General features: G+C 45.0%; 2 protein-coding genes across 4 annotated transcripts in view; one reads left to right on the plus strand and one right to left on the minus strand.

Annotated features, from left to right (window-relative positions):
- Window positions 1–298: 298 nt before the first annotated feature.
- On the plus strand, window positions 299–2,894 carry rtraf (RNA transcription, translation and transport factor). Its single transcript, XM_063877588.1, has 8 exons — window positions 299–495; window positions 977–1,101; window positions 1,188–1,287; window positions 1,692–1,772; window positions 1,888–1,976; window positions 2,057–2,125; window positions 2,239–2,287; window positions 2,371–2,894. Exons 1-8 carry the CDS (start codon window positions 435–437, stop codon window positions 2,523–2,525), a joined length of 729 nt encoding a protein of 242 aa, XP_063733658.1. The 5' UTR covers window positions 299–434; the 3' UTR covers window positions 2,526–2,894.
- Window positions 2,895–2,986: 92 nt separating this feature from the next.
- Window positions 2,987–24,591, minus strand: part of nid2a (nidogen 2a (osteonidogen)) — a 70,063-nt gene continuing 48,458 nt past the window's right edge. For all 3 annotated transcript variants that reach the window (XM_063877578.1, XM_063877579.1, XM_063877580.1), the window contains 38 exons: window positions 23,511–23,550; window positions 23,304–23,413; window positions 23,079–23,212; window positions 22,862–22,973; window positions 22,210–22,410; window positions 21,893–22,123; window positions 17,844–17,990; window positions 17,143–17,271; window positions 15,494–15,619; window positions 15,231–15,364; window positions 15,030–15,135; window positions 14,810–14,943; window positions 14,610–14,715; window positions 14,378–14,511; window positions 14,164–14,269; window positions 13,889–14,022; window positions 13,696–13,801; window positions 12,910–13,043; window positions 12,705–12,810; window positions 12,449–12,582; window positions 12,261–12,366; window positions 11,884–12,017; window positions 11,691–11,796; window positions 11,086–11,219; window positions 10,881–10,986; window positions 10,615–10,748; window positions 10,432–10,537; window positions 10,190–10,323; window positions 9,993–10,098; window positions 8,343–8,472; window positions 8,163–8,263; window positions 7,890–8,062; window positions 7,596–7,725; window positions 7,337–7,508; window positions 5,496–5,653; window positions 5,200–5,323; window positions 4,999–5,111; window positions 2,987–3,623 (listed from right to left, as the gene is read on the minus strand). In XM_063877578.1, coding sequence (XP_063733648.1) covers window positions 3,613–3,623; window positions 4,999–5,111; window positions 5,200–5,323; window positions 5,496–5,653; window positions 7,337–7,508; window positions 7,596–7,725; window positions 7,890–8,062; window positions 8,163–8,263; window positions 8,343–8,472; window positions 9,993–10,098; window positions 10,190–10,323; window positions 10,432–10,537; window positions 10,615–10,748; window positions 10,881–10,986; window positions 11,086–11,219; window positions 11,691–11,796; window positions 11,884–12,017; window positions 12,261–12,366; window positions 12,449–12,582; window positions 12,705–12,810; window positions 12,910–13,043; window positions 13,696–13,801; window positions 13,889–14,022; window positions 14,164–14,269; window positions 14,378–14,511; window positions 14,610–14,715; window positions 14,810–14,943; window positions 15,030–15,135; window positions 15,231–15,364; window positions 15,494–15,619; window positions 17,143–17,271; window positions 17,844–17,990; window positions 21,893–22,123; window positions 22,210–22,410; window positions 22,862–22,973; window positions 23,079–23,212; window positions 23,304–23,413; window positions 23,511–23,550 — 4,742 coding nt within the window. In that variant the 3' untranslated portion in view covers window positions 2,987–3,612. The remainder of the gene's footprint in view (window positions 3,624–4,998; window positions 5,112–5,199; window positions 5,324–5,495; window positions 5,654–7,336; window positions 7,509–7,595; window positions 7,726–7,889; window positions 8,063–8,162; window positions 8,264–8,342; window positions 8,473–9,992; window positions 10,099–10,189; window positions 10,324–10,431; window positions 10,538–10,614; window positions 10,749–10,880; window positions 10,987–11,085; window positions 11,220–11,690; window positions 11,797–11,883; window positions 12,018–12,260; window positions 12,367–12,448; window positions 12,583–12,704; window positions 12,811–12,909; window positions 13,044–13,695; window positions 13,802–13,888; window positions 14,023–14,163; window positions 14,270–14,377; window positions 14,512–14,609; window positions 14,716–14,809; window positions 14,944–15,029; window positions 15,136–15,230; window positions 15,365–15,493; window positions 15,620–17,142; window positions 17,272–17,843; window positions 17,991–21,892; window positions 22,124–22,209; window positions 22,411–22,861; window positions 22,974–23,078; window positions 23,213–23,303; window positions 23,414–23,510; window positions 23,551–24,591) is intronic.

The raw sequence follows: 24,591 nt of genomic DNA on the forward strand, positions 1-24,591 counted from the left end.
TTAATAATATTTAAGGCAGTATATATACCAACTAAACATATGTGGAGTAAGAATTCTTGGTAACACCTCAGATGTTTAAGTTTCATCACCACAATCAATTAGGATCAATTTACAACATAAGTAAAATGCTACTCAAAACTACCTGAATGTTAAATCTAGGAAATTATACAAAAATAAATCTGCTCTTTAAAGAGAAATAATGAACAATGATTCTCTTAGCATTGCTGTACTATAATATAATATATAATATAGCTCTCGGGTCATAGTGCAGATAGAAAGTAAGGCGGCTCTTATTTTGATAGTTAGAACCGGAAGTCTCATGTCCGGCTGCGCACGCGTATTGCAAGACACTGACAACTAGCAGAGGAAAAAGCTAAGCTAATCAACTATCAGCTAAAGAAAGCAGCTCTTTACACAGAAAAACATACATTGAAATGTTTCGGAGAAAACTGACAGCGTTAGACTACCACAACCCCAGTGGATTTGACTGCAAAGGTGAGACTAACCTCAAGGAGCTGTTAAATGTGGGTCAGTGGGTTAAACGTGGAGCTGGCTAACGTGTATGAAGAGAGGTCCTGTCTATGAAGAAGACATGCCAGACTCTATTTATAAAAGTGTTATTTAATGGTACTTTTTGCCTAAGATACCTGTAGGACTATTAGGACACAGTGTAAAACTTCTACACACTTCACACTTTTATTCGGCTCTACCTGCTGATTGTATTCCGTTGGGGCCACTTTTTTATTGACAAGTGTTTACTGTCGTACAATATGAAAATTAGCACTTTGGACGCTAACATTTGGGGTAATTTTCTGGTTTTAAATATCAATTAACCAATGCAAATATGTCAAGTAACATGCTAGCTTACCCAGACGTAAATGTGATGCTCTGCAGAGATTGATCGCCTCTATCACTGTGATATTGCTCGAGCCACTGCCATGAAGCCATTAGTGCAAACTGTCTCTCCTCTGCTCAGATGAGACTCAGTATAGAAACTGCATCGTGTGGCTGGAGGACCAGAAGATTCGCCATTATAAGATCGAGGAGAGAGGAAACCTGAGGAACATCCCGAGCTCAGACTGGCCCAACGCATACCACCAGGTGAGACACTTTGACATGTAGAAATCACCTGTCTTGTTGAGCTGTTGTGTGTTGTATCATGAATGGGAGCCATTTCCTGTGTGCAGTACCTGCAGGACCTGAACTGTCCGTTTGGAGGTGAGCAGAGGCCGGAGTCAGTGGACTGGTTACTGGGCCTGGCTGTAAGATACGAATATGGAGACAATGGTAAGAGAGGGCAGTATGTGTGTGAATCTGGCAACCTTTTTTAACCTTCACACTGTTGCGTCGTTACTTCTTCTATGTAATACTGATGGTGACCAGCAGGTGGAGACATTATAAAAGGAATAGTGTGTTGTACTAATGCCAGCTCATCAGTCACAGTGAAGCTATTATTTGACAGAGAGCTTAATATAATGACCTGGTGTTGCAAATTAATGACTTGGAGTCTAGAAATAATTACTTAATACCTTAAAATTGTCTTACTATCGCAAAAATAATAACCAAATCTCTAAAATGAATGATATGTATCAAAACATTTGAGAAAGTTATACATGAGGACTTTCAGTATCTTTTTTCTAAATCACAATGGCTGAAATTTGATTCTCACCCTGTCTTTATTCTCTCCTCAGTGGACAAGTATAAGAACTGTAAGCCGCTGGCAGCCTCCAGCAACAGCGACAAAGCAGTGGACCACCTCCTCAACCTTGACGGTAAGTAGAAACACTTCTCTGCCCGTCCTTGTACTTCGCTTTCACACATTCCTTCTCTATTCTTCATGAAGTCTTTGATGCTGAGTGAAAGACGACATTTGTTTGTGTTCTTCAGGTAATTCACCAGATTTCAAAGCAGGAGTGACAGCTCTGGCTAACATCCTGAAGATACAGCGACATGACGACTACCTGGTGATGCTCAAGGTTAGATACGTTCTCTCTGCTGTATCTTCATGACTTACGAATACTTGTTATACTTACCAGTTTTCATGTTCTCCTGCCAGGCTATTCGTATTCTGATCCAGGAGAGACTTTCCCCAGAAGCCATCACTAAAGCCAGCGATAATAGAGAGGTATGGTAATATTCATTATCAAATGTAAAGATTCCTCTTTCACTAGATCTTATATTAAAACCCTAAGATCCATAAAATATCTGTGACATCCTGGATGTGTTTCTGTTTCCCAGGGTATTCCTGTAGCTTTGGACAAGCATGTCTTAGGTTTTGACACTGGAGGTGAGCGCTGCTTTAAGAAAGATTTGAAAATAAGAGGAAATACACGATCCCGATTATTTCATTTAAAATGCTTTTTCTCTCAGATGCCGTTCTGAACGAAGCGGCTCAGATCCTGCGCCTGCTGCACATCGAGGAGCTGAGGGAGCTACAGACGAAGATCAACGAGGCCATCGTCGCTGTTCAGGCCATCATCGCCGACCCAAAGACAGACCACCGGCTGGGCAAGGTCGGCAGATGAGAGGGAGGGGGAAGAGGGACGCTGGAGGAAGAAGGGAGGGACTGAACCACGGGAGTTTTAATTTGATTTTGAGTGGAAAGCCTTTGTTGGGAGTTTTTTGTCAGATATAGAGTAAATGCCACATTTTTACATGCTGTCTTTCATTTTTGTACTGCAGCATGGATGAGTTTACACTACACGTTACAAACGTTTACCTGATCTCTGTTAATATGTTCATTTCTACCTACTGGGGTCGAACGGTACGATTATCTCCTGGTTGCCGCAGTGTTTCCCTGATCAAATATTCAGACAGCTATGTTTGTATCTTTTGTTTCCAGAGGTTCTTTACGTTGTTGCTGTGTGGGGAAAATATATAAATGCAGCTGAAGAGGTTGGCTTCTGTGCTCCTTGATTGGTTTTTCATATTTAAAGAAGCATCAGGGCTGGAAATAAGACACACAATAACCGAAAAGATAAAGCTGTCAAGTACCAAATCACATTTTATTGTTATAAATATCACATCTTATAAAAAGATAAAGATTTAAAAAGTAGTAGTAGTAAAAATATTTGGCAAAAAAAGAATGTAATGTCTTTTCATGGTGTGTGAAATACAGATGATTCGTGCAGAAAGATGAGGACTGCTGTGATCTGAGGGAAACATTACAATCTGACTACAGTAATCTGATTACAAAAACACTTTTCAGTCACTCAAAGGTAAGGGAACTTGAAAAGGAGAGTGGTATCAACGTTTCATCGGAGCAGAAAACCTTCTCTCTTACATTTCAACATCTGATTTCATTGTTCTGTAGCTTTAATGGAAAGAAACACAGCTGGCGTACAAACATACAGTAAAAAAGACAAACTAAAAATGAGGTATAAAACAAATTTACAAAACATTTATTTGGGGGTTATATCTTTAAGGTGAGATAATGGGCTCGGGGTCAGGGGGAGTGGAGGGGATGTTAATTTGCTGACCGTCTATCTGGCAGCCACCATCCCTTTTTCTTCGGAGGAACACTAGAGACACTTCTTCAGGTGGTCCTACCCTCTGATCGGGAGCGGGCCCCGAACTTTAGCACCAGAGGACCCTGCAGCTGCCGCTCTGTCGTTAGTGGCTCCCTGCATCACACAGATCAAACATTAAGGGGGAAAAACTGACACGTGAACTACATTCTGCTGGAATTACACACCTCCTTTTTCCTTAAGCTTGTGGAAATGAAGAGTAAAAGGATTCTCTTCCTGTGTGAATCCAAATGGGACAGGATGAGAGCCTAAGTGCTGCCGTGTCCTAATGACAGAACAAACAGAGCCTCCGTGTTGAACAAAGAGCTGCACTTTACGGCCTGTGGTGACTGAATTATCTCCGTAAAGAGCATGTGTGTTCATGTGTTCAACAATAACAGCTTTTAAGCCTCTTACAAGCAGCTCCCAAACCTGTAACAAGTGTTCAAGAGCCGTCATCATGGCCACAATTACACCACGCTCCGTGCTTTGAAGAGCGAGCGGCTGTTCTGTAGTCTGAGGCTTTAGAGTGTGTGAGAGGACATTCGCAGCAACACACAGCCTTCATTCTGCCATGTTTAGACGCACAAACTGGACTGTGTGCATCTTCTCTATCGTGAGCAGATTTGACGCTCTCTGCAGATGTGTGCAGCTCTGACGACGACATCTGCCAGGGTGCTACTTTAGGGATTATCCTGTGTTTAGAGGGCGACTTTGTACTTTAAAGGTGTTTAACGCCAGGCTTTGAAATGACTCGGAGCCATCTGCAGACATCAACACATCAAACATGACACACGTGGAGTAAAGGCGGAGGGTCGCAGGCAGCTGTGTAATCACTGTTCCTGGGTGGAGTTGAAGTCACCACACACGCTGCAGGACGGGCCGAGCCAGCTGTGGGATCACTGTTATCTTTGAGCAGGGTGATGAAACACAAACTGTGTCTTCAGGCCGGCCATTATTGACCTTATCCATTCTGATCCCATGTGGATCATTCATGCCCTTTTTGTACATTTAGAAATCTAATAACCCCCTGGATAAACAAGGATTCTGCTTCTGATTTCACGTGAAACATTTAAAGGTCCCCTCCAGACATGTCTTTATCTGTCTGATACAGAAAAGAAAGTTCAAATACTTTGTTCAATATGATACAAATTGACAGCCCCTCCCTCACATTTATATGTCTATAGGCTTCCTAACTACTACAGCGAGTGTGTGTTGTGCACCTCACGCAGCCCCTGTAGATATATCTAAAGGAGTCCCTATCTCCTGTGTGTCCTGCAGCTGTGGGGGGTTAACTACGTGTCTTCAGGGTTAAGGTGACATCTGGAGGGAGTCGACTGATGTGGTGACATCACTGCACACAAACCAATGAGCTCACTGTCTGCTGCACCTTCAAGTCAGTCTGTGTGGGTGTGGCAGTGTCATCATATACAATTACACATCTGTGTGTGTGTGTGTGTGTAAGTGACAGAGTTATAGCATTTCACGGTACCTGAGAGACAGTGGGTGGTTGCTATAGCGATGCCGTACAGGTGAGAGCGCTGGTCGGGCAGGAACTCGTCCGTTATCTGACTGCTGTCTTTGTTCACTGCGATCACGCCGTCCCTAGCAGAACACACAGACAGTGTGAGCAGAGCTTCATACTGGTCAGAAACACACACACACACACACACACACACAGGAAGATGGCTACCTCCTCCAGTCAGTGTAGTAGAAGTGGTTCCTGTAGTACACCATGCTGAACGGGTAGTTGAGGCTGGGGTGGACCACTCTCCGGTTGGAGCCATCGGGGGACACACACTCTAACCGCTTCGTACCTGCGCACAGTGGATCATCACTGTGTTATCGATGGCTTCTTAGATGCAAGAGAGAAGCTAATGTCTTTTAAAGGGTAGCTATTAGAATAAGGTGGCATCCTTAAGACATGGATGAGGACAGGAGGACAGGAGGACAGGAGGACAGGAAGACAGGTGTGGTGGCAGTGTTTACCTGCATCGGCCCAGCAGACCTGAGCAGAAGAGGAGTCGTACGTGAGAGCGTTGGGCAAACCGATGCCGTCAGACACCACCACCTTGCGGTTCTGTCCGTCCACTGACGCACTCTCGATCTTGGGAGCCTCCCGGTTCCAGTCGGTCCAATACAGAGTGCTGCAGAGAGGAATACGGGGGGGGGGGGGGGGATTATAATATTCATCACTGGCCGCTTTGAGTGGTAAACATGTTTTTGTAGCTCTGTATTTTTTTTTTTTTAAACAAGCTCTGGAATCTGGCTAATATAACGAGACAAGAGGCACACCACACACACACACACACACACACACACACACACACACACACACACACACACACACACACACACACACACACACACACACACACACACACACACACACACACACACACACACACACACACACACACACACACACACACACACACACGGTATATAAAAGGTACAAGGGCAAAGGGCTCTAGGGAACAGCTGTCTCACGCTGATGAGGTCACGGTCAGGTTACTCAGAGCAACGTGCAACCTTTGGCCCCCCCTGCAGTTCAGTTTCATCTCCATGCATCAGTAAACAGGGACCACACTGGCTAACACAATATCCAGTCTCAAATAAACCAGTTCCTGCCTTTTTCTCCCGATATGTTTCTGTGAAATTGAATCTTTATTTCAAAAGCTTTAAAATCACGCTCCGCAGGATGATAAGAGCGCTTCAGGCGGAGCGTGTGTGGGCTGCTGATGACGCCACGCTGCTTTTCGTTTGTAGATGATGGTGTACATGTGAGCAGTCCGCTGGGAACTGCAGGTAATACACACCACATGAGCAATCAACTCACATACACACACATACACCATGTGTTTATGAGTCTGTACGTTATTAATCTGAACGCATGGCTGAGCAGATGTTGCTGCTTTACACACATGTACGTGCTTTATAAGTGTGTGAGCGTGGACTTTCTCTGTGTCTGCTTCAATGTGTGTGGTGAGGTCTCCCTTAGTGTGTGTGTGTGTGTGTGTGTAAGGGTAACATGTGCTGAAATCACAGAGCACATGCTTAATCATAAGTGTACCCGTGTGAAGCAGTAATTACCTTTAGGACTTGGCTTTTTGTCAGAAAACACACACACTAACACACACACACTCACACATGTACTTGGCCTTCAGTCAGACTGTAAACTGTCAAACCAATAATGTGAAACACACATTTGAAGTTTTATGATTAGGGTTATTGCTTCGATGTTTAATCATTTCACACACACACACACACACACACACACACACACACACACACATACACACACACCTGATTATTATGTGATTAGTTGCAATGATTAAAAGCAGATGTTATTCCTGCAGTAGAGTTTTCTTGGTGCTACACTTCTACGAAAGATCAAACGTGTTTTAAAGGGACACTCCGCCCGTCCTTGTGTCTGCGAGCGTCCGTCTCACACTGATGAAGTCATGTTACTACACAAGACTTTCTGCCAAACAGCTTTACACATAACGGGCACTGTACTAATGAACGAGACACAGCATGAGGACTTTAATGAGTTTGTCATGGCTGTGATAATGGTCTGAAAACCATCTGTGCTTTCGCTGCTCATGTGATACCCCTGTGTGTACTGTGCAGTGTCACTCTTTGTGGAGCACCTCCAGGATGTCCCACGTGAAGAGTGTGTGTGGGTGTTTGTTTGTTTCTTGCTCAGGGAAGAGATTTGTACATGTTTGCAAATCCAGAGTAAACTGTCCCAAGGCTTTAGCTTTTGTCAGGTGAATAGCTTGTTTTTTGTGAGTTGCCAGAAGAGAACAATAGAAGCTGGTGTTTACCCGGTGGAAGAGACCACTATGATGGCTCGAGGGTTGACCAGGTCGGAGTCAAACAGCGTCCGCCTCCCGCTGCCGTCCAGGTTGGCGCTCTCGATCATGTCGGGGTTGGAGTCGACCCAGAACATCAACCTGCGCTTTTCATCCACAGCCAAACCCTCGGGACTGACCAGATCTACACGGAGCAGACAGGGTTTAGAAAATCATTTCAAACATGCAACTGATATAAAAGAAATGAAGGAGTGGAGGTGTGGGTTCTTACTCCCGTTAATGAGGATCTCTGGCTCGGCACCGGCCGCCATCGATGCTCTGTTGATTGTCCTTGCAGACAAATCTGTCCAATAGACCTGGTTGTCTTTGCAGTCGTAGGCTAAGCCGACAACTATGGAACCCTGGGCACACACACATGAAGATTAGAATAGTAAGCATTATTGGATACAGCCAAATCAATGTTTATCTTGTATGGTTCAGGCTGTCAAAATGGGAAATAATGATCTACGTTAAGAACTAGATACCAGAAGTAAAGTAGAATAAGACATGGGTAATCATCTCTTACATGCAGAGTCAGTAGTGTTTTGGAGCGGGATCCATCCAGTCTGGTCCCGTTGAGAGGCAGCGCTCCTATCTTCTGTCCCTGAGCGTACAGCAGTGTGATGTCAGTGTTGGTCGGAGGCGTCACATCTGGGCGGGGCAGAGGGCGCACGGTGGGCGGGGCCACTGATGGAAGGCCTGGGACAAGATTGGATTGGTTAAAAAAAAAGAAGCCACAATTGGTTGGAAAATCTGTTATTTTGTCCACATGTAAACAGACAGGTGAAAAGATGCTTACATGCAGGTTTGACAACGTCATGTGATCGGGTTCCAGGAACCTCTCGTCCGTCCTGGTCCACACACCAGCAGTACGTGGTCTCTCCGTAACACTGGACTGGACTGAGAGACAATTTGCTTCTATTAGTCACTTGTCATAAAAATAAACCATTAATCTGTGTTTCCTCTCTGTGATGTGTACCTGAATTGACCGTCCAGCTCGCACTGAGGCACGTATTGTTGTGCTTCTGGTTTCCCGCCGTAGTGCTCGATCAGACTGGTCCTCCATCGCTCACACACACTCTCGAGGCGCTGGGTCGGAGCCACGGGGCCTGAGGGGGAATGCAACCAAACAGACCCAATTATCTAAATGTTTTTAAAGTTAAATATAGTTCTACATTGTTGTAAAATTACAATTGAGATCACATTCTGCTGTTTGTTTTCAAGCTGTTTTTTTAAGTGCTGTACTTGATTAATGATGTGGGGAGGCCCTCTGTTTAAAGAGGCATGAACACACACACACACACATCTTGCTTTTGTCAATACTGTTTACCTTGTAAAATCTCTTTAATAACTCACTTTATAGGAGAGCTTTAAAACTAAACCTGAAACCACTTACAGCCTCCACTAATGTTTATGCTGGCCTCTCTCTGGCCCTCTGTGCATTTCCAATGTGAGACTGCAGTTGCTTCATAAGGTGATGAGTTTAATATGAGAAAGGACAGTGAGAAGAGCATAGCTTTATTGTGAGAGTGAAGAAAGGCTAAGAGAGAATATTACTGACTCAACTATTACAGTGATGTTTTTCCAGCAGGATTTGCAATCCAGTCGTATGATTCACTTGGTTTCAATTCAGTTTACTGTTAACCACATGAAGTCGTGGTTCATGTGTCTCTGACGTTCTTCCCTGAAATCAACAGCATGTGAACTGTCCAGTAAGTCAATGATATTTCAATCTTAGGGCTGACTGAGTGTGTTGGCAGTGAGCTGCATCACTTATGTGGGCACACACATTGGAGGGTTGAATGTCTGTGTATGCCTGCATCACGTAAACGTCTAAATTTGGTACAAATGTCATTTAAGAATCCATCTGAAATTGTGAAATTATGGGTTTACGTTCATGCAAATCATGTTTCTGGGTTCCTCTCCTGATTTGGACCGGAGGATATGAATGTGAGCAGGAAATGCCTCCCTCATCACGGACTATTACAGAGGAATCCCTGTGCAGCGGCCTGTGGTCGTGCTGTGCAGTTTCCAGGTGGGAATGAGTGCCACTGAATATGAGACGGAGTAGTAATGACTTCAGATAAATCTTAAAAAAAAGAAGCTGAGCACATGTGTGTGTGTGTGTGTGTGTCTGTGGGTGTAACACTGTTTTGTAACTCAGCTGGTCAAACAGCCTGTCTTATTTTGGTTTGGTCGTCTAGCAACAGCTGGCAGCTCATCCTACCACCAAGTGACCACTTCAGATGTTTGGACGGCAACTACATGGAATTTATAGCGAGAGCTGAATTTATAGAAAGGCCTCTGTGTACATTAGAGTGTGAGCGAGAGAGGACCACAGGGTCACCGCGAGAGAGGGGGAGCAAATAATCCAGCTATTTTTCAAGTTACATTCCTAATTGCCACGAGAGCATGACTCAGTAAAAATGCATGTTTTACGCTGCTTCTTGTTCTAAAGCTCAACTGTAATCACTGTGTCTTTTCTAGTAGCAAAGCAAACACCTTAATGTCTGTTGGAGATGTTTTTCTTCTTGTCTGAAAATGTTTATGTATTACATTATTGTACTTTGCCTGGATGCAGAAGTACATGTGTAACTCAAAGTGTCATAAGCAGTGATGACAGTCTCACCAGGTCTGTCACAGTCTCTAGGTTGTGTACCAGCTGGAGTCCTGGTTCCTGCTCTCTCCTGTCCCGTACTGTCCACACACCAACAGTTTCCAGTGGAAGCATGGCACTAACACAATAAAGACAGAACATTAAGGTAAAATGTTATATTAAACAAAGGCAAAAAACTAGAACAAAGCAGGTGTGTTGTCGATGCCAACCTGCAGTCGTCGGTACTGTCCACCAGCATCGCACTGAGGCACATGAGCTCCGACTATAGGATATCCCTCTTGAATGTTAGACTGGGCTCTCTCTCTCTGGTGCTCACAGTGAGTCTTAGGACGCTCTGGTTCATCTGGAAAACATTTACAAGTTTACAGAAGTAATTACACACAAATAATTAATCATCTCGAGTCGCAGGTCTATACGATATCACCTAAAATTCACATGAGCTCCGTCTCACCTGGTCTGTCACAGTCCTTAGGTTGTGCTCCAGGTGAAGTCCTGGTTCCTGCTCTCTCCTGTCCCCTATTATCCACACACCAACAATGTCCGGTAGAGCCGTGACACTGAAGCAGGGGGAAGATCATTCAGGTTATATGTCCACAACTCCAATTAACTCCACAAAATGTCCAGAAATGTTTACCTGTGAGGATGTGTACTGTCCATTATCGTCACACTGAGGTACGTAGGCTCCAACTACAGGGAATCCCTCTGGACTGGTAGTCTGCACACTGTCTCTGTGGTGCTCACAGTGAGTCTTGGGACGCTGCGGTTCATCTGTAAAGGAAAAGTCATTAGGTTAGCATCAGCTGTTATTCAATACATCATAGAAATAACCAACAACTTCTACTTCAGTGTGTGTTGTGTTGGAGCCCAAGAGACGCAAAGAGAACAGACCCTTCCACTAACCTGGTCTGTCACAGTCTCTACGTGGAGCATCAGCTGGAGTCCTGGTTCCGGCTCTCTCCTGCCCCCTTTCGTCCACACACCAACAATGTCCAGAGGAACCGTGACACTATAACAATAATGACTGATGTTAGATAGGGCTTTGTTTTCATCAGATAACTCAAAGGAGCATTAATGTATGACTTAAACTCTGTCAGCAGACGCTCACCTGTGAGGATGTGTACTGTCCGTTATCGTCACACTGAGGTACGTAAGCTCCAACTACAGGGTATCCCTCTGGACTGGTGGTCTGCACACTGTCTCTGTGGTGCTCACAGTGAGTCTTAGGATGCTCCGGCTCATCTGGAGAGAGAAAGATGAACAGCTGCAGGATGATATCCATTTTCTTCTATATAAGTTATTCAAATACATAACAACAGTTAGACATCAGTGATGTTTGTCCCTGCAAGAATAACAACATGTCTTTAACCATTTTGTGTTTTAATAATAATGTCCTTAAGGTATAGGCTACTACTGACTGCTGGTTGGTCAGACTGAGCTGTAAGACATCTCACAGTCAAAGGGCTGAAGGTCATTAAATCCATTCAGCAGGTCAAAACAACTAATTGGCAATTACTGTCTGACGATTGCAACCTATACTGTAAACACAAAGGGTACTTTTTCATGTTTTTCAGCTTCATCTTACTGCCAACATTAAAGCTCAAAACAGCAGTCAACAAACCGAGCCCTCACAGGCTTCCATACAGTTAAAGGAGCCAATACTTAAAAGTATGTATGCTACAAGTGCTTTGCAGCTAGAATGAAGAGTCTCACCTGGTCTGTCACAGTCTTTAGGTTGTGCTCCAGGAGAAGTCCTGGTTCCTGCTCTCTCCTGCCCCCTATTATCCACACACCAACAATGTCCAGTAGAGCCATGACACTGAAGCAGGGGAAGATCATTAAGGTTGTATGTCCACAACTCCAATTAACTCCACAAAGTACTCCACAAAATGTCCAAAATGTTTACCTGCTGGGATGTGTACTGTCCGTTATCGTCACACTGAGGTACGTAGGCTCCAACTATAGGGTATCCCTCTGGACTGGTGGTCTGCACACTGTCTCTGTGGTGCTCACAGTGAGTCTTGGGACGCTGCGGTTCATCTGTAAAGGAATAGTCATTAGGCTAGCATCAGCTGGTTACACTCTCCAGCCTCTCGTCCAAATATGGTCATTTCTGGCTTTCAATAACCAATATGGCCATATCCAAAAGGCCAAAATTAAAGCTTCAAAATCAGCCGTGCACAAAGCCAAGCCATCACAGGGTCAACCCTCTCATACAGTTAAAGGACCCAATCTTAAAAGTGTGTATGCAACACGTCTTACAGCTTGAATGAAGAGTCTCACCTGGTCTGTCACAGTCGACACGTTGTGCATCATGTGACGTCCTGGTCCCTTCTTTCTCCTGGCCCCTACCGTCCACACACCAGCAGTATCCAGTAGAATCGTGACACTGAAAAACAACGATAATGGTTATCACAACAACAGGGCCCAGACAGGAGACAGTGTGTCTCTACATCAGGAACAGATCTTACCTGCTGAGATATGTACTGTCCGCTCAAGTCACACTGAGGGACAAACACTCCTAGAAGAGGGTATCCCTCTGGGCTGTGTGTTTGAACACTGTCTCTGTGCTGCTCACAGTAGGTCTTAGGACGCTCTGCTTCATCTGAGGATTTCAGATTCAGTGATAGTTATTCAATACATCAGAGAAATAACCAACAAGTTTTACTTCAGTGTGTGTTGTGTTGGAGCCCAAGAGACGCAAAGAGAACAGACCCTTCCACTAACCTGGTCTGTCACAGTCTCTACGTGGAGCACCAGCTGGAGTCCTGGTTCCGGCTCTCTCCTGCCCCCTTTCGTCCACACACCAACAATGTCCAGAGGAACCGTGACACTATAACAATAATGACTGATGTTAGATAGGGCTTTGTTTTCATCAGATAACTCAAAGGAGCATTAATGTATGACTTAAACTCTGTCAGCAGACGCTCACCTGTGAGGATGTGTACTGTCCGTTATCGTCACACTGAGGTACGTAAGCTCCAACTACAGGGTATCCCTCTGGACTGGTGGTCTGCACACTGTCTCTGTGGTGCTCACAGTGAGTCTTAGGATGCTCCGGCTCATCTGGAGAGAGAAAGATGAACAGTTGCAGGATGATATGCATTTCCTGTGTCTTTAATCATTGTGTGTTTTATTAACACACACATAGGCTACTACTTACCACCGCTCATATACTTCACAAAAGCAGATTTCAAAGAGATGTTAGGGGAAGTGTTTATTTCTCAGTCAAAGGGCTGAAGGTCATTAAATCCGTTCAGCAGGTAAAAATAACAAATTGGCAATTAGTGTCTGACGATTGCAACATCTACTGTAAACACAAAAGGTACGTTTCATGTTTTCTTAGCTTCATCTTACTATTTTACTACGCCGCCTTTTACGTTCAACTTCCCACCACACAACACACACACACTCTGTGAAATGATATCACCTGTTTTTCCAGGCATTCCAAGGCTGTGACCCAATGACCTCCATAGTGCACCACTTACAAGGTTAGACAAGCACTCACGTAAACGTGCTGTCTGTTTGACTTGTCATTGAGTTGAGGAATTAGGCGGTTCAAAGGTCAATGTTTAGCGAGAAAACCTTGGAGAGGCATGACAGAATCCACCTGCTGACGCTGGTTCTGTTGCTGCACATACCAAAACATTTTGAAGCTCTCGTTGGAGGCTGATTAGAGGGAGAGGTCTGTCTGTTTGTGTATATGGTCCTTGCTCACCTGGTTTGGCACAGTCTGTGGGCGGTGCACCAGGTGAAGTCCTGGTTCCTGCTCTTTCCTGTCCCCTGCTGTCCACACACCAGCAATGTCCCGTAGAGCCGTGACACTGAAAAAAACATGTTTTGTTCATTCCAAGCAGCCAGATTTATATCAGTTAGTCTGTCAATAAGCTGATCGCTCATTCGATCCTGACCTGCAGTGATATGTACTGTCCGCTATCGTCACACTGAGGTACGTAGGCTCCAACTACAGGGTATCCCTCTGGACTGGTGGTCTGCACACTGTCTCTGTGGTGCTCACAGTGAGTGTTAGGACGCTCCGGCTCATCTGAGAAGGAAAAGCATTGTCCTTTTTAGTTTCCACAAGAAGTCTTTAACAGATACCAGAACTTCAAGCTGGTACAAGTAAGACGGCTGGAAAAGGCAGTGTGTGAACAGACAGAAACGCAATCACTCCAACGAGTCTCACCTGGTCTGTCACAGTCTTTAGGTTGTGCTCCAGGGGAAGTCCTGGTTCCTGCTCTCTCCTGCCCTCTATTATCCACACACCAACAATGTCCAGTAGAGCCGTGACACTGCAATCACAATAGCAGAAACCTTTGTGAGTGTACGTATTTAAAATAACAGTTAAATTACTGATGCAAAATAATATTTCATGGATAAAACACATTATAAAGTCTAACCTGTGAGGGTGTGTACTGTCCGTTATCGTCACACTGAGGTACGTAGGCTCCAACTACAGGGTATCCCTCTGGACTGCTGGTCTGCACACTGTCTCTATGGTGCTCACAGTGAGTCTTGGGACGCTCCGGCTCATCTGGGAGAAAGAAAACCATTAGATAAGACTGTTGTAAAGAACAAACTCAGAGAACACTCACAACTGCTGGTAGAACAAGAGGAAGGCATGTTTCTCACCTGGTCTGCCGCAGTCTGTGGGTGAGGAGCCAGGTGAGGTCCTGGTTCCGGCTCTCTCCTGACCATTAACGTCCACACACCAACAATGTCCAGTGGAACCATGGCACTGTGGTAAACACAATCAGCAGTAACATCAATAAAAAGTAGGAAATGACATGAACATTATTGCAGTTGGAGATGACACTTCATTTGTGACAAACCTGAAGTGATGTGTACTGTCCATTATCGTCACACTGAGGAACATAGGCTCCAATTATGGGATATCCCTCTGGACTGGTGGTCTGGACACTGTCTCTGTGGTGCTGACACTGAGTCTTAGGACGCTCCGGCTCATCTGGAGGGATATAGATGAACAGAATATTAAGAGATGAGAGAGTGTTTTGCTTTAATAGGCAGCGACTGTGTTTCTGTGTGTCTCACCTGGTCTGTCACATTCATAGGGAGCTGTACCAGGTAGAGTCCTGGTTCCTGTTCTCTCCTGTCCCCTGCTGTCCACACACCAACAATGTCCAGTGGAGCCGTGACACTGAAACAAGTTGTTCAATGATTTAATATCAACACGTTGCTTAATTCAACACTCAACGACGCACTTTAGCACGTCATCAGGTGATGCCCACCCACCTGCAGAGATCTGTAGCGTCCGTCTGAGTCGCACTGAGGGATGAAGGCTCCCAGACTGGGTCTTCCTGCTTCTCCTCCGCTCTGCAGGCTGTCTCTGTGCTGCTCACACTGGCTCCTCGGGCGACCTGTCTCTCCTGTAGAAAAATGTAATTCCAATTTCAATACAGCAGAGCATCGACTATAAAGGATGCAATAAACAATCAAAGCAGTCAGACTGAAACTGTTTTCATGATCGTGCATCCCTACGTGGCAGTTTCACTGACCTTCCTGCTGGGAACAGTGGAAACCGTCCCCATGAAGCCCGGGCTGGCACTGACACTGGAAGGAACCTAGTCCATTGATACATCTGGCAGTGACATGACAGGGAGAGGAGCTGCATTCATCGATATCTAAGAAACAAGGAGCAGAAAGAACCGAGTATAAACACATCCTCAAATGGACATTTTGTCATAAATTCTAATTCTACTACGTCCACAAATCCCAACTGATACACATCTGGCAGGCTGGCTGTAAGGACTCTTATCAGTTTTTGGTTTGTGATGATTGCACCGCCCTGTGTAAAGTCTCTGTCAAGCAGGGAGGTAGGGAGGGTTTGAAGAAGTTCATCAAAAGTTCACACTGATGGGTGAAAGGAGGACACACACCTCTCTCCTCCACACATTCCAACGCAAAACACACATTGTGTTGTTGCTCCATTGGTCTTTCTCTCTGACCCCCTTCCTCGTGTCTAATCTCACCCTCTCCTTCTCACATTAGTCCTCCCATTCCCACCCTTGTTGGAGCATTTGTCACCCTTCCTCCCCTCTCGCTGTGTCTCCTAGCTGTTGCAGCTGTTCGTTACTGTTGTGGAAGAAATGTTGATCTCTCCAAGTATACAGCTCACTCTGGAACATGCAACGCTACATGCTCCAAAAACATGGGACATTGCTCCCAATTGGATAAAGGATTTGTTTATAGAGTGTTCATTCTTTTGCACGTGCAGAGCATCACATTTATCACACTAACGGAGCGCACTGCTTGTTCAGCAGAAAGCAGAATGGGCTTGGAGTTGATATCTGTGTTGGTCTGGTTCCAGATAAATGATACAGTGTGATGTGGCTTACCTCAAAGGCAAACCACTGCAATGGGCTTGTTATTCATTGACATTTTTTTTTAAAAGGTGTTGAAAGAACGTCAACAGACCCAAAAACACATGGTGGGATAAGATCACATGATCCTGCTTTTAAGTACGGAACAGTCGTCTCAGTGGGAATTATTAAACCACCTGCGATAACATTAAAATATCAGGCTAGATAACATCTTTGTTTGGTTCATTTTTATTCACCATCGCTGCAAGGCACTTTCTTCCATGCTGAAATATAACAACTCTTGGATGGATTGCCATGTAATGTGGTACAGACTGCAGAGGATAAATCCTCCTGATTTTAGTGATCTCCTGCGGTTTTCCTCCAGCGCCGCTAAGAGGTTGACATTTTTGTTTTCTAGTGAAATGTCTCTGCTTTGGATGGATTGCCGTGAAATCTGGCACAGACATTCATGTTGCCCCAAGGACGAATCCTAATTGCATTACTGGTCCTCTGAGCTTAAAACGTTTCCACCTATCCACCCTAACGTGTTCAAATGTGCTGTGTGGATATTGGTAAATAAAGCGAAGAAGAGTCAATCAAATTAGATCTGCACTGTCAGTGTAACAACATCTGGAATAAGCTAACCTGTTCTCACATTAGTCACAATAAGCTACTGGCGAAACCAGACCCACAAAGTGGAATGGAAATATTAAAGTTTTGTTAAGGGCTAACAAAATAGTTTCCAGGAAGAGCTCAGAACCCAAACCCATCTCATGTGTAAACACAGTTAGGTCAATTGTATCTTAAACACCCCAAAACACAGATTTGCTTTCATTTGCACTCACCGACACAGGTACGCCCGTCGAAGCCGAACTCGTAGCCGCTCTGGCACTGACAGCGGTGGCTCCCGGCCAGGTTCATGCACTGAGCATGAGCCCCACATGAGTTCAGGCCCTCAGAACACTCATCTATGTCTGCAGAGATAGAGAGAGAGAGAGAGAGAGAGAGAGAGAGAGATAGAGAGAGAGAGGCAGTGAAACAGTGTTTCCCACCACATGCTGAACGTGTGTGAGTGCAAGAGCTGTAAATAAGGACTCATTGCTGGTGCTCTTATACAGTGAGGGCCTGCATGTTTGTTAACCCACACCTGGATTCTTGGCTACTTTCTGAAATGTGTTGTGCAATACACAGGGCAAAACCACACGAGGAGAGGAGAGGAGAGGAGAGGAGAGGAGAGGAGAGGAGAGGAGAGGAGAGGAGAGGAGAGGAGAGGAGAGGAGAGGAGAGGAGAGGAGAGGAGAGGAGAGGAGAGGAGAGGAGAGGAGAGGAGAGGAGAGGAGAGGAGAGGAGAGGAGAGGAGAAGAGAGGAGAGGAGATCTGAACTTGATCTCTTTATGCTTTTTGGACAGATGTTGAGGAATCCCAGACACGCTGCCTTCAACTTTGTCTGCATGTGTTATTGTTATAAAAGCACTTGCAATGTTCCAGACTCTTTAACCGGCATTGTGTGTGTATATGCATGTCCATATGAAGTGGTGACAGGTACCGTAGCAGTTGCGTCCGTCCCCTCTGTAACCGGTAGCGCACTTGCACTGGAAGTCCTGGCCCCCCTGTGGGAGGCACTGGGCCGTGGTGTCGCAGTCATGGCTCCCAGAGTAGCAGGGGTTCACCTGGTCCGGCCCCGCTGGCTCCACTACACAGAGGAGCAGAGACAGATTTTTTTTTATCATACATCAATGTCTCACATGTGTTGTTCTGAACACGTGCTGCCTGGATGGGAAGAATCTACAGTAGCTCAGGATGGAGTCTAAAGGTTTTATGGGTAATCATACACCTTGGTGCTCGTCTATACAGCACATGGCATGGTTTTCCATCCTTTATAGTCCAGAGATCACTTCATTTGGTCCAACATAGTTTAACAATAATGTAAAAACACTTAATAAAAGAACAGAAGGAGCAGCTGTGTTTGTGTTAAACTGTAGTAAAATGTTTTTAGAGACACCTTGTAGAGCATGCTGATAGTGAAACCGTTAGCACTGCTTTTATGTAAAAACAACCAAGTAAAGAGAAAAATAGCCCAAAAAAAGACAAACTGTCGCAATTTAGGCAAAACCAACCTAACCAAATGTCCTGAATTGAGATTCATTAGATTATTCGACAGTTAAACTCCCAATGATTGCAGCGTTGATTCCAGGACAGCCTAACCAGACACACATGTAAAATCACTCCACGCAGATTCCCAAAGGACGGTTTCCTCTTAGGAAGTGACTCCCTCCATGGTCTCAATATTCACCATATGGATAATGTTAGACACACACACACACAGGAGAGAGACACACAGACCGGGGGATAAGCGAGTGGATGTGCGTTCGGGGTTTCCTCATACCAAGGCACAAAACTTAAAGAGCAACCCTCAGCCGGATGTCTGGAGGAAGACAAACAGCAGAGTGGAGAAACCATAACCCTAATACATATTCCCAGAATTAAGTGAAGTCCTCAGAATGTCCCTGACACATAAAGGGTGGGTGGCACGGTGGGAACCCTTTCTCTTCCAGCTCTATCTAATTAACCTAAAGATAATTAGTAGTGTAGTTTAAAAGCAATTACTGGAAAAGTGTTCTGGCTTGCTTTGGGACAAATGATTGAAATGATGCTTTCAAAACGTCAGAGATATTGTGTTTTTAACTAGAGGGATCTTCTTGTGTCACATTAGGTTTTTAATAAAAAGAAATACAGCACTTCTGATGGATGACTTTGTTTTCAGATGGTCTAAATATGTCTACAAAATACACTACAGTAATTTGGTTTTCACTAGAGACCATGCTGCTCCACTCTCTAAACCTTTTCCCACTTATTCCATATCTATTTAATTTCAGTTATCCACAAAAATAAAAATTGAAAAACCTCTCACGACTAATATGTGTTTTTAATAATGTGTTTTATGATGGACTTTTTCTTTACAATCCACCACTATAAACAACAACACACACACTTACACCTAAACAAAATCACAGACACAGCCATTAGGCACAGCTTGATTCCATCTCCTCAGGCCAGAGGCCAATTTTGGCTCATTATCAAAGACAGAGCGAGTGGGGGGGGACTCTTCAAAGTCCTGAATGTGGCCGGGAAGAAGGGGAGATGAGAGGGTGAGATACACATGGATGGGAGAAAAGACTGAGGGATAATTAGAGAGAGAGGCAGGCAGAGAAGGCGAGCGGGAGAGAGAGGGGTGGAGAACACACACACACACACACACACACACACACACACACATAACACACATCGCTACACACCATCAAAGCGACCAGTACAGTTTCCCACCTGTTGCCTTTTACAAAACTCCTCCACACACACACCGCACTAGTTATAGCGTTATGAGGCCGACCGAGGTGCGCTGGCTGCTCTGTTAATCCACTGAACCGCATTACCCATCCCTCATCACTGACTTTTACTCACACGTTCAACTGACCTGGGGTTTCAGAGAGTGTTGTTTGAAGGGATGATGGCAGCATATGAGTTGCCCTCAGATGCCTGGACCGCCTCTGCAGCTTCAATCTGAGCGCGTTTTTTAGGAATACACCGATAACTCACCCACCGCTGTTTTTGTTATTTTTTCTAATCAAAATGAGCCCCATTACATTCTTTTTAGGCGTTGCTGCAAATATTCCTGAAATAAAAACTCAATTTTGTAAGACGCTAACAGCCAAAATGGGCCAGATCTGGAATATGCAGAAACAAGTGTAATACTTTGTTTCTTTTTTATCCCATCTCCACTAGTCTTGGAACATCTTAAAAAGCCCAAAACAGTGTTTCCATTTGCTGTAGCGTATACAACTCCAAAGCTGTCCCCAAAAGCTTCACTTGAAACCGTTCAGAGATATAAAAACACAGATTTATACTCCATGACAGCAGTTCATGAAGCTGTTGACAGAGACAGAAATCAGGTAAATGAGCTCCCTCTCTGTCGGTCTGCTCAGTGTCTTTAGTTCTTCAGCAATCTCTGATTCTCATGACATCAGTGGGCAGCTATTCTGCCCGGCAACCCCCCCACCAGAAAATCTGTCATTGGCTGGGATATTATTTCCCAGAATGTGTAAGACCCTTGAACGTGTACACACACACACACACCACTTAACCCATGTTTACAGAAACTCCTGATCCCCGAAAGCTCTTCCAGCTGTGCTCCGGGTGTATCAGTGTGTGTGCATGTCATGTGTGAGATGTGTCATCATAACCTTTTTAATCAACGTGTTGACGTCTAAATGACAGAAACTTGGTCTGGGTTCAAGATCTGGGGGGAAAAAAAAACACTATCTCGCTCTTTTCCGCTCCATCATTTCAGGTCTCTTGTCTCTATCTGGTTTTCATCAGGCAGAGTGGGTTTGTGTGTCCACAGAGCAAGAACACGACCAATGCTCATGTATTTCTACACAGGCTCAGATTTCCTGCTGGTATCTGGAGAAAAATGCATCTAAATACACCTTATAGAAAGAAAGCTGGGAGCTTGCCATAAGAAAGTGGACGATGTTGGCCAAAGTGTTGGATTTACTGTTGCTAAAATGCTTCAAATCTGCAAATTGCTCCATATCACTCTGTAAGACGGTGCCAAGAGTCCTAACTCGTAAAATATACACACACAGTCAGCTGTGACGCAAACTGTGGTTACAATCACCCTCAGAGGGGTGCAGCGGGTCTGCAGCCTTTAGTAGACAATGAGCCCAGAGACAGCTGAGGTAATGCAGACATTTGGACATTGTTTTCTAGGGTTTCAAAGTAAATTATCCTCAGCTCGCAGTATGTGTATTTAAAGCACAAGCTCTGGACAACTCTGCACCGTGGTTTGGCTGAGGTTTCTGTGGCAGCGCTGCAACAATTACAAGGTGGTCTGGTGTCTAGTTGCGGTCCCGGAATAGAGAAAACCTCATGTTTGCAACGCCTCCAGTGTGCTCGGCCACTTACAGATTGACAGGGATGTTCTGGAATGGATTCAGCATGATGAAATGTGGGAACTAATCCAGGTTTACTCCTCTTTCTCTCATCATAGTTGTAAAATCCTGAGAGTGGAAAGCCTCCGAGACCTTTAAATGATTTCAAGATAATGCATAAGAGGTCACGTCTGTATTTTTTTAACCTTGACCCTATTTTCCCATGTTTTTGGGTCAAAGTGCTCAGCAGGGACGTGTCCTTCAATCTCAGGTTTCATCCTCCGATTCTATCTATTAAAAAAAAAAAAAAAAAAAAAAAAGTCCAGCAGTGGCTCAGTAAGTAGGGGCTTGGACTGGGAATCGTAGGGTCGCCGGTTCAAGTCCCCGAACAGACTTGAAAAATATGGAAAGTGGACTGCTACTTGGAGAGGTCCCAGTACACCTCCTAGGCCCTGCTGTGGTGCCCTTGAGCAAGGCACCGGACACCTCCAATCCCCCCTCCCCATTGCTCCCCGGGCGCTGCACGATAGCTGCCCACTGCTCCTAGTACTAGGATGGGTTAAATGCAGAGGACTAATTTCACTGTGTGTGCTCTGCTGTGTGCATGCATGTGACAAATAAAGAGGGTTTCAGGGTTTCATCCTCCGATTCTATCAGTGTGACTCACCTCCGACCGGGCTGATCTTGTTGGTGATGGCGTATCTCAGGATCCTCTCGTCTTTGACGTACATCACAAACACCCTCTCCATGGTGATCTGCAGCGTCTCCGGGACGGCGGCGCGGTTGTCGTGGCGACAGTCGCGGTAGGTGATGTTTTGCTTCAGCTGGAAGGAGAAGGACTCGGAGCCCTTTTCCGCCGAAACGACAGAAAACTCCCTCACAGAGGTGGAGGTGACGACTGGAGAAAGAGAAAGTTAAAAGTTAGAGGAAGACGAAGGCCTCAAATGTTACACACAATGTGTCTCTTGTGGCTGTTACGGTTACCAGATGGGTAGTACTGGTAGGTCTCCTTGAAGGGATCCATGGTTACTTCAGATCCAGGGGGCAGGAAGGGCACGTTGCCGCTGAGCACGGTATCCACGGTGAGGTGGTTGTGGTCATCAAGGCCGCGTCCCGTCTGGATGATCGACAGGCGCTGGTTGCCGGGATAGAAGATCACCTCTGCGCGACGAGTGAACTCCGCACCTGGAGAGAAACCGTTCACTCATTTTCTGATTCACTATATTTAGATTATGTTCATCAAACAGTACTGCAGACACTCCAGCAGTTCAGCAGTTGCATATCAGAAACAGTGGAATGTCTGCAATGGCGACATCTGTATAAAACACACACGCATGCACATGCACACACACAAACACAGACACACACAGCTGCTCCCTATTAGAGAGGGGAGGTGGAAGCCTGATATCACATCACATCTCTGGAGAAAACACAGCTGGCTGGGAGACCAAAAACACACACACACACACACACTCATCGTAGAGGAGTTTCCTCAACCCGCTACAGAAGTGCAAACAAACACGTACACACACTCCCCCTCCTACACACACACACACACACACACACACACACACACACACACACACACACACACACACACACACACACACACACACACACACACACACACACTTACCTGTGATTTTGAACCCTGCTTGGCTTTTGGGCAGCTCCAGAGCGAATAGCCATCCAAACAGCTCTCCTATTGGTGCAAGCGGCATCAGAGCCCACCCCACTGGCTCGGGTACCTGACCAATCAGCACAAAGATTACAAAGTGGAAAGGGATTTAAATGTGGATAAGAAGAGTGGAATAAATAAGTTCCACTTTGAAATGTTTGAGTTTGAGTCGTACCTCACTGATGGCCGTGTACGCTCTGCCGTCTCCCACCACGATGTAGGCGTGAAGATCGATGTTGTTTATGTCCACTGGAGTGGAACCCACGGTCACTGATCCGCTCACCTTACCACTAACACGCTGAGGAGCCCCTGGAGAAGAAGGGTTATTACAGCGGAAAACTCCAATATTTGATATTCAGTAACACTACATAAGAACTCGGGTTCATGGGAGGGCTCGCACCTTCGGGTAGACAGTGGCGACCGTTTCCATAGAAGCCAGGGCGGCAGTGACAGCAGAAGCCTGTGGCGTAGTCTGAGCAAAATGCATTCTGGGAGCACTGCTGTTGGAATCTGGAGCGAAAGCAAAACTCGTTTAATGCCTTAAAATGTAGAATCACAAAGGATAGAGCTTATCCCAACAACATGATGCTACCAAGTCTTCACATACCTCGCACATGTTTCCTTATTCTCTGTGGTGTACTGAATCACTGAGAGAGAGAAAAGTGTTATTATTACTATTTTGCATTACATATACATTACAATAATTATAGCGTAAACACCCTCTTGTCTCCTAATCAAGGTCCTCACAAAACGGCATTAGGACAAAACACAGAAAGGGGTGTACATGGAAGTACAAATTCAATTAGAAATAAGAAATAGAAAGATTTCAGGTTGCTGTTATGTTGGTAACACACACACACACACACACACACACACACACACACACACACACACACACACACACACACACACACACACACACACACACACACACACACACACACACACACGTCAAGGCCCCACTTGAAGAGTAACCAGCTGTTGCAGTCCTGCCTCACACACCCACACAAACTATCAATTTTCCCATTGAGTCATGAACTCTCAAAGGTAAAACATAGAGGTCTAAACAGCATGAAATCACAATAAACTCATTAAGTAACAGAGACATGCACAAGTTGGGAGAAGTTTGTACATACGCTGCTCTCTACACTTCTCTAAACACGGATCGCTCTTTCCAGAAAAATAACCTCTGACACACAGGAAGTGATGTGCTCTGTTTCTAATTTATTTAGAATAAACAGACAAACATATTTAATAGTCAGGATGGAAAGTCACCATTGCTTAGAAGACAGAAAAGATAAATGACACCAACATTACTTCGTCCAGATGCAGAGCTAAAATAGTACAGCAAGTATTACTAAACCTAGTAATCTCGTTTGTAGGAACTAAGTGCTGCGAAAAACAGTTGATTTGGGATCTAAATGCAGCATTCTATCATCATACAGGGGCATCACACGCACACGCACACACACACACACACACACACACACACAGGATGTCAGGATATTTTCTCGGGAACCGCACACGCAGGAGACAAATCACTCTGCTTTTACACACAGAAACACACACACACACACGCCGAAGCTGCAGAGGGAAACCCACACGCTTACATCACAATGATTCCTATGTGCTGTCTCAGTTAAATACAAATCAAACCCATGACAGCCAGCCAAAAAGTACTGACGTTT

Source organism: Eleginops maclovinus, chromosome 24, assembly GCF_036324505.1.
Source record: "Eleginops maclovinus isolate JMC-PN-2008 ecotype Puerto Natales chromosome 24, JC_Emac_rtc_rv5, whole genome shotgun sequence".
NCBI classification, from domain to species: domain Eukaryota; kingdom Metazoa; phylum Chordata; class Actinopteri; order Perciformes; family Eleginopidae; genus Eleginops; species Eleginops maclovinus.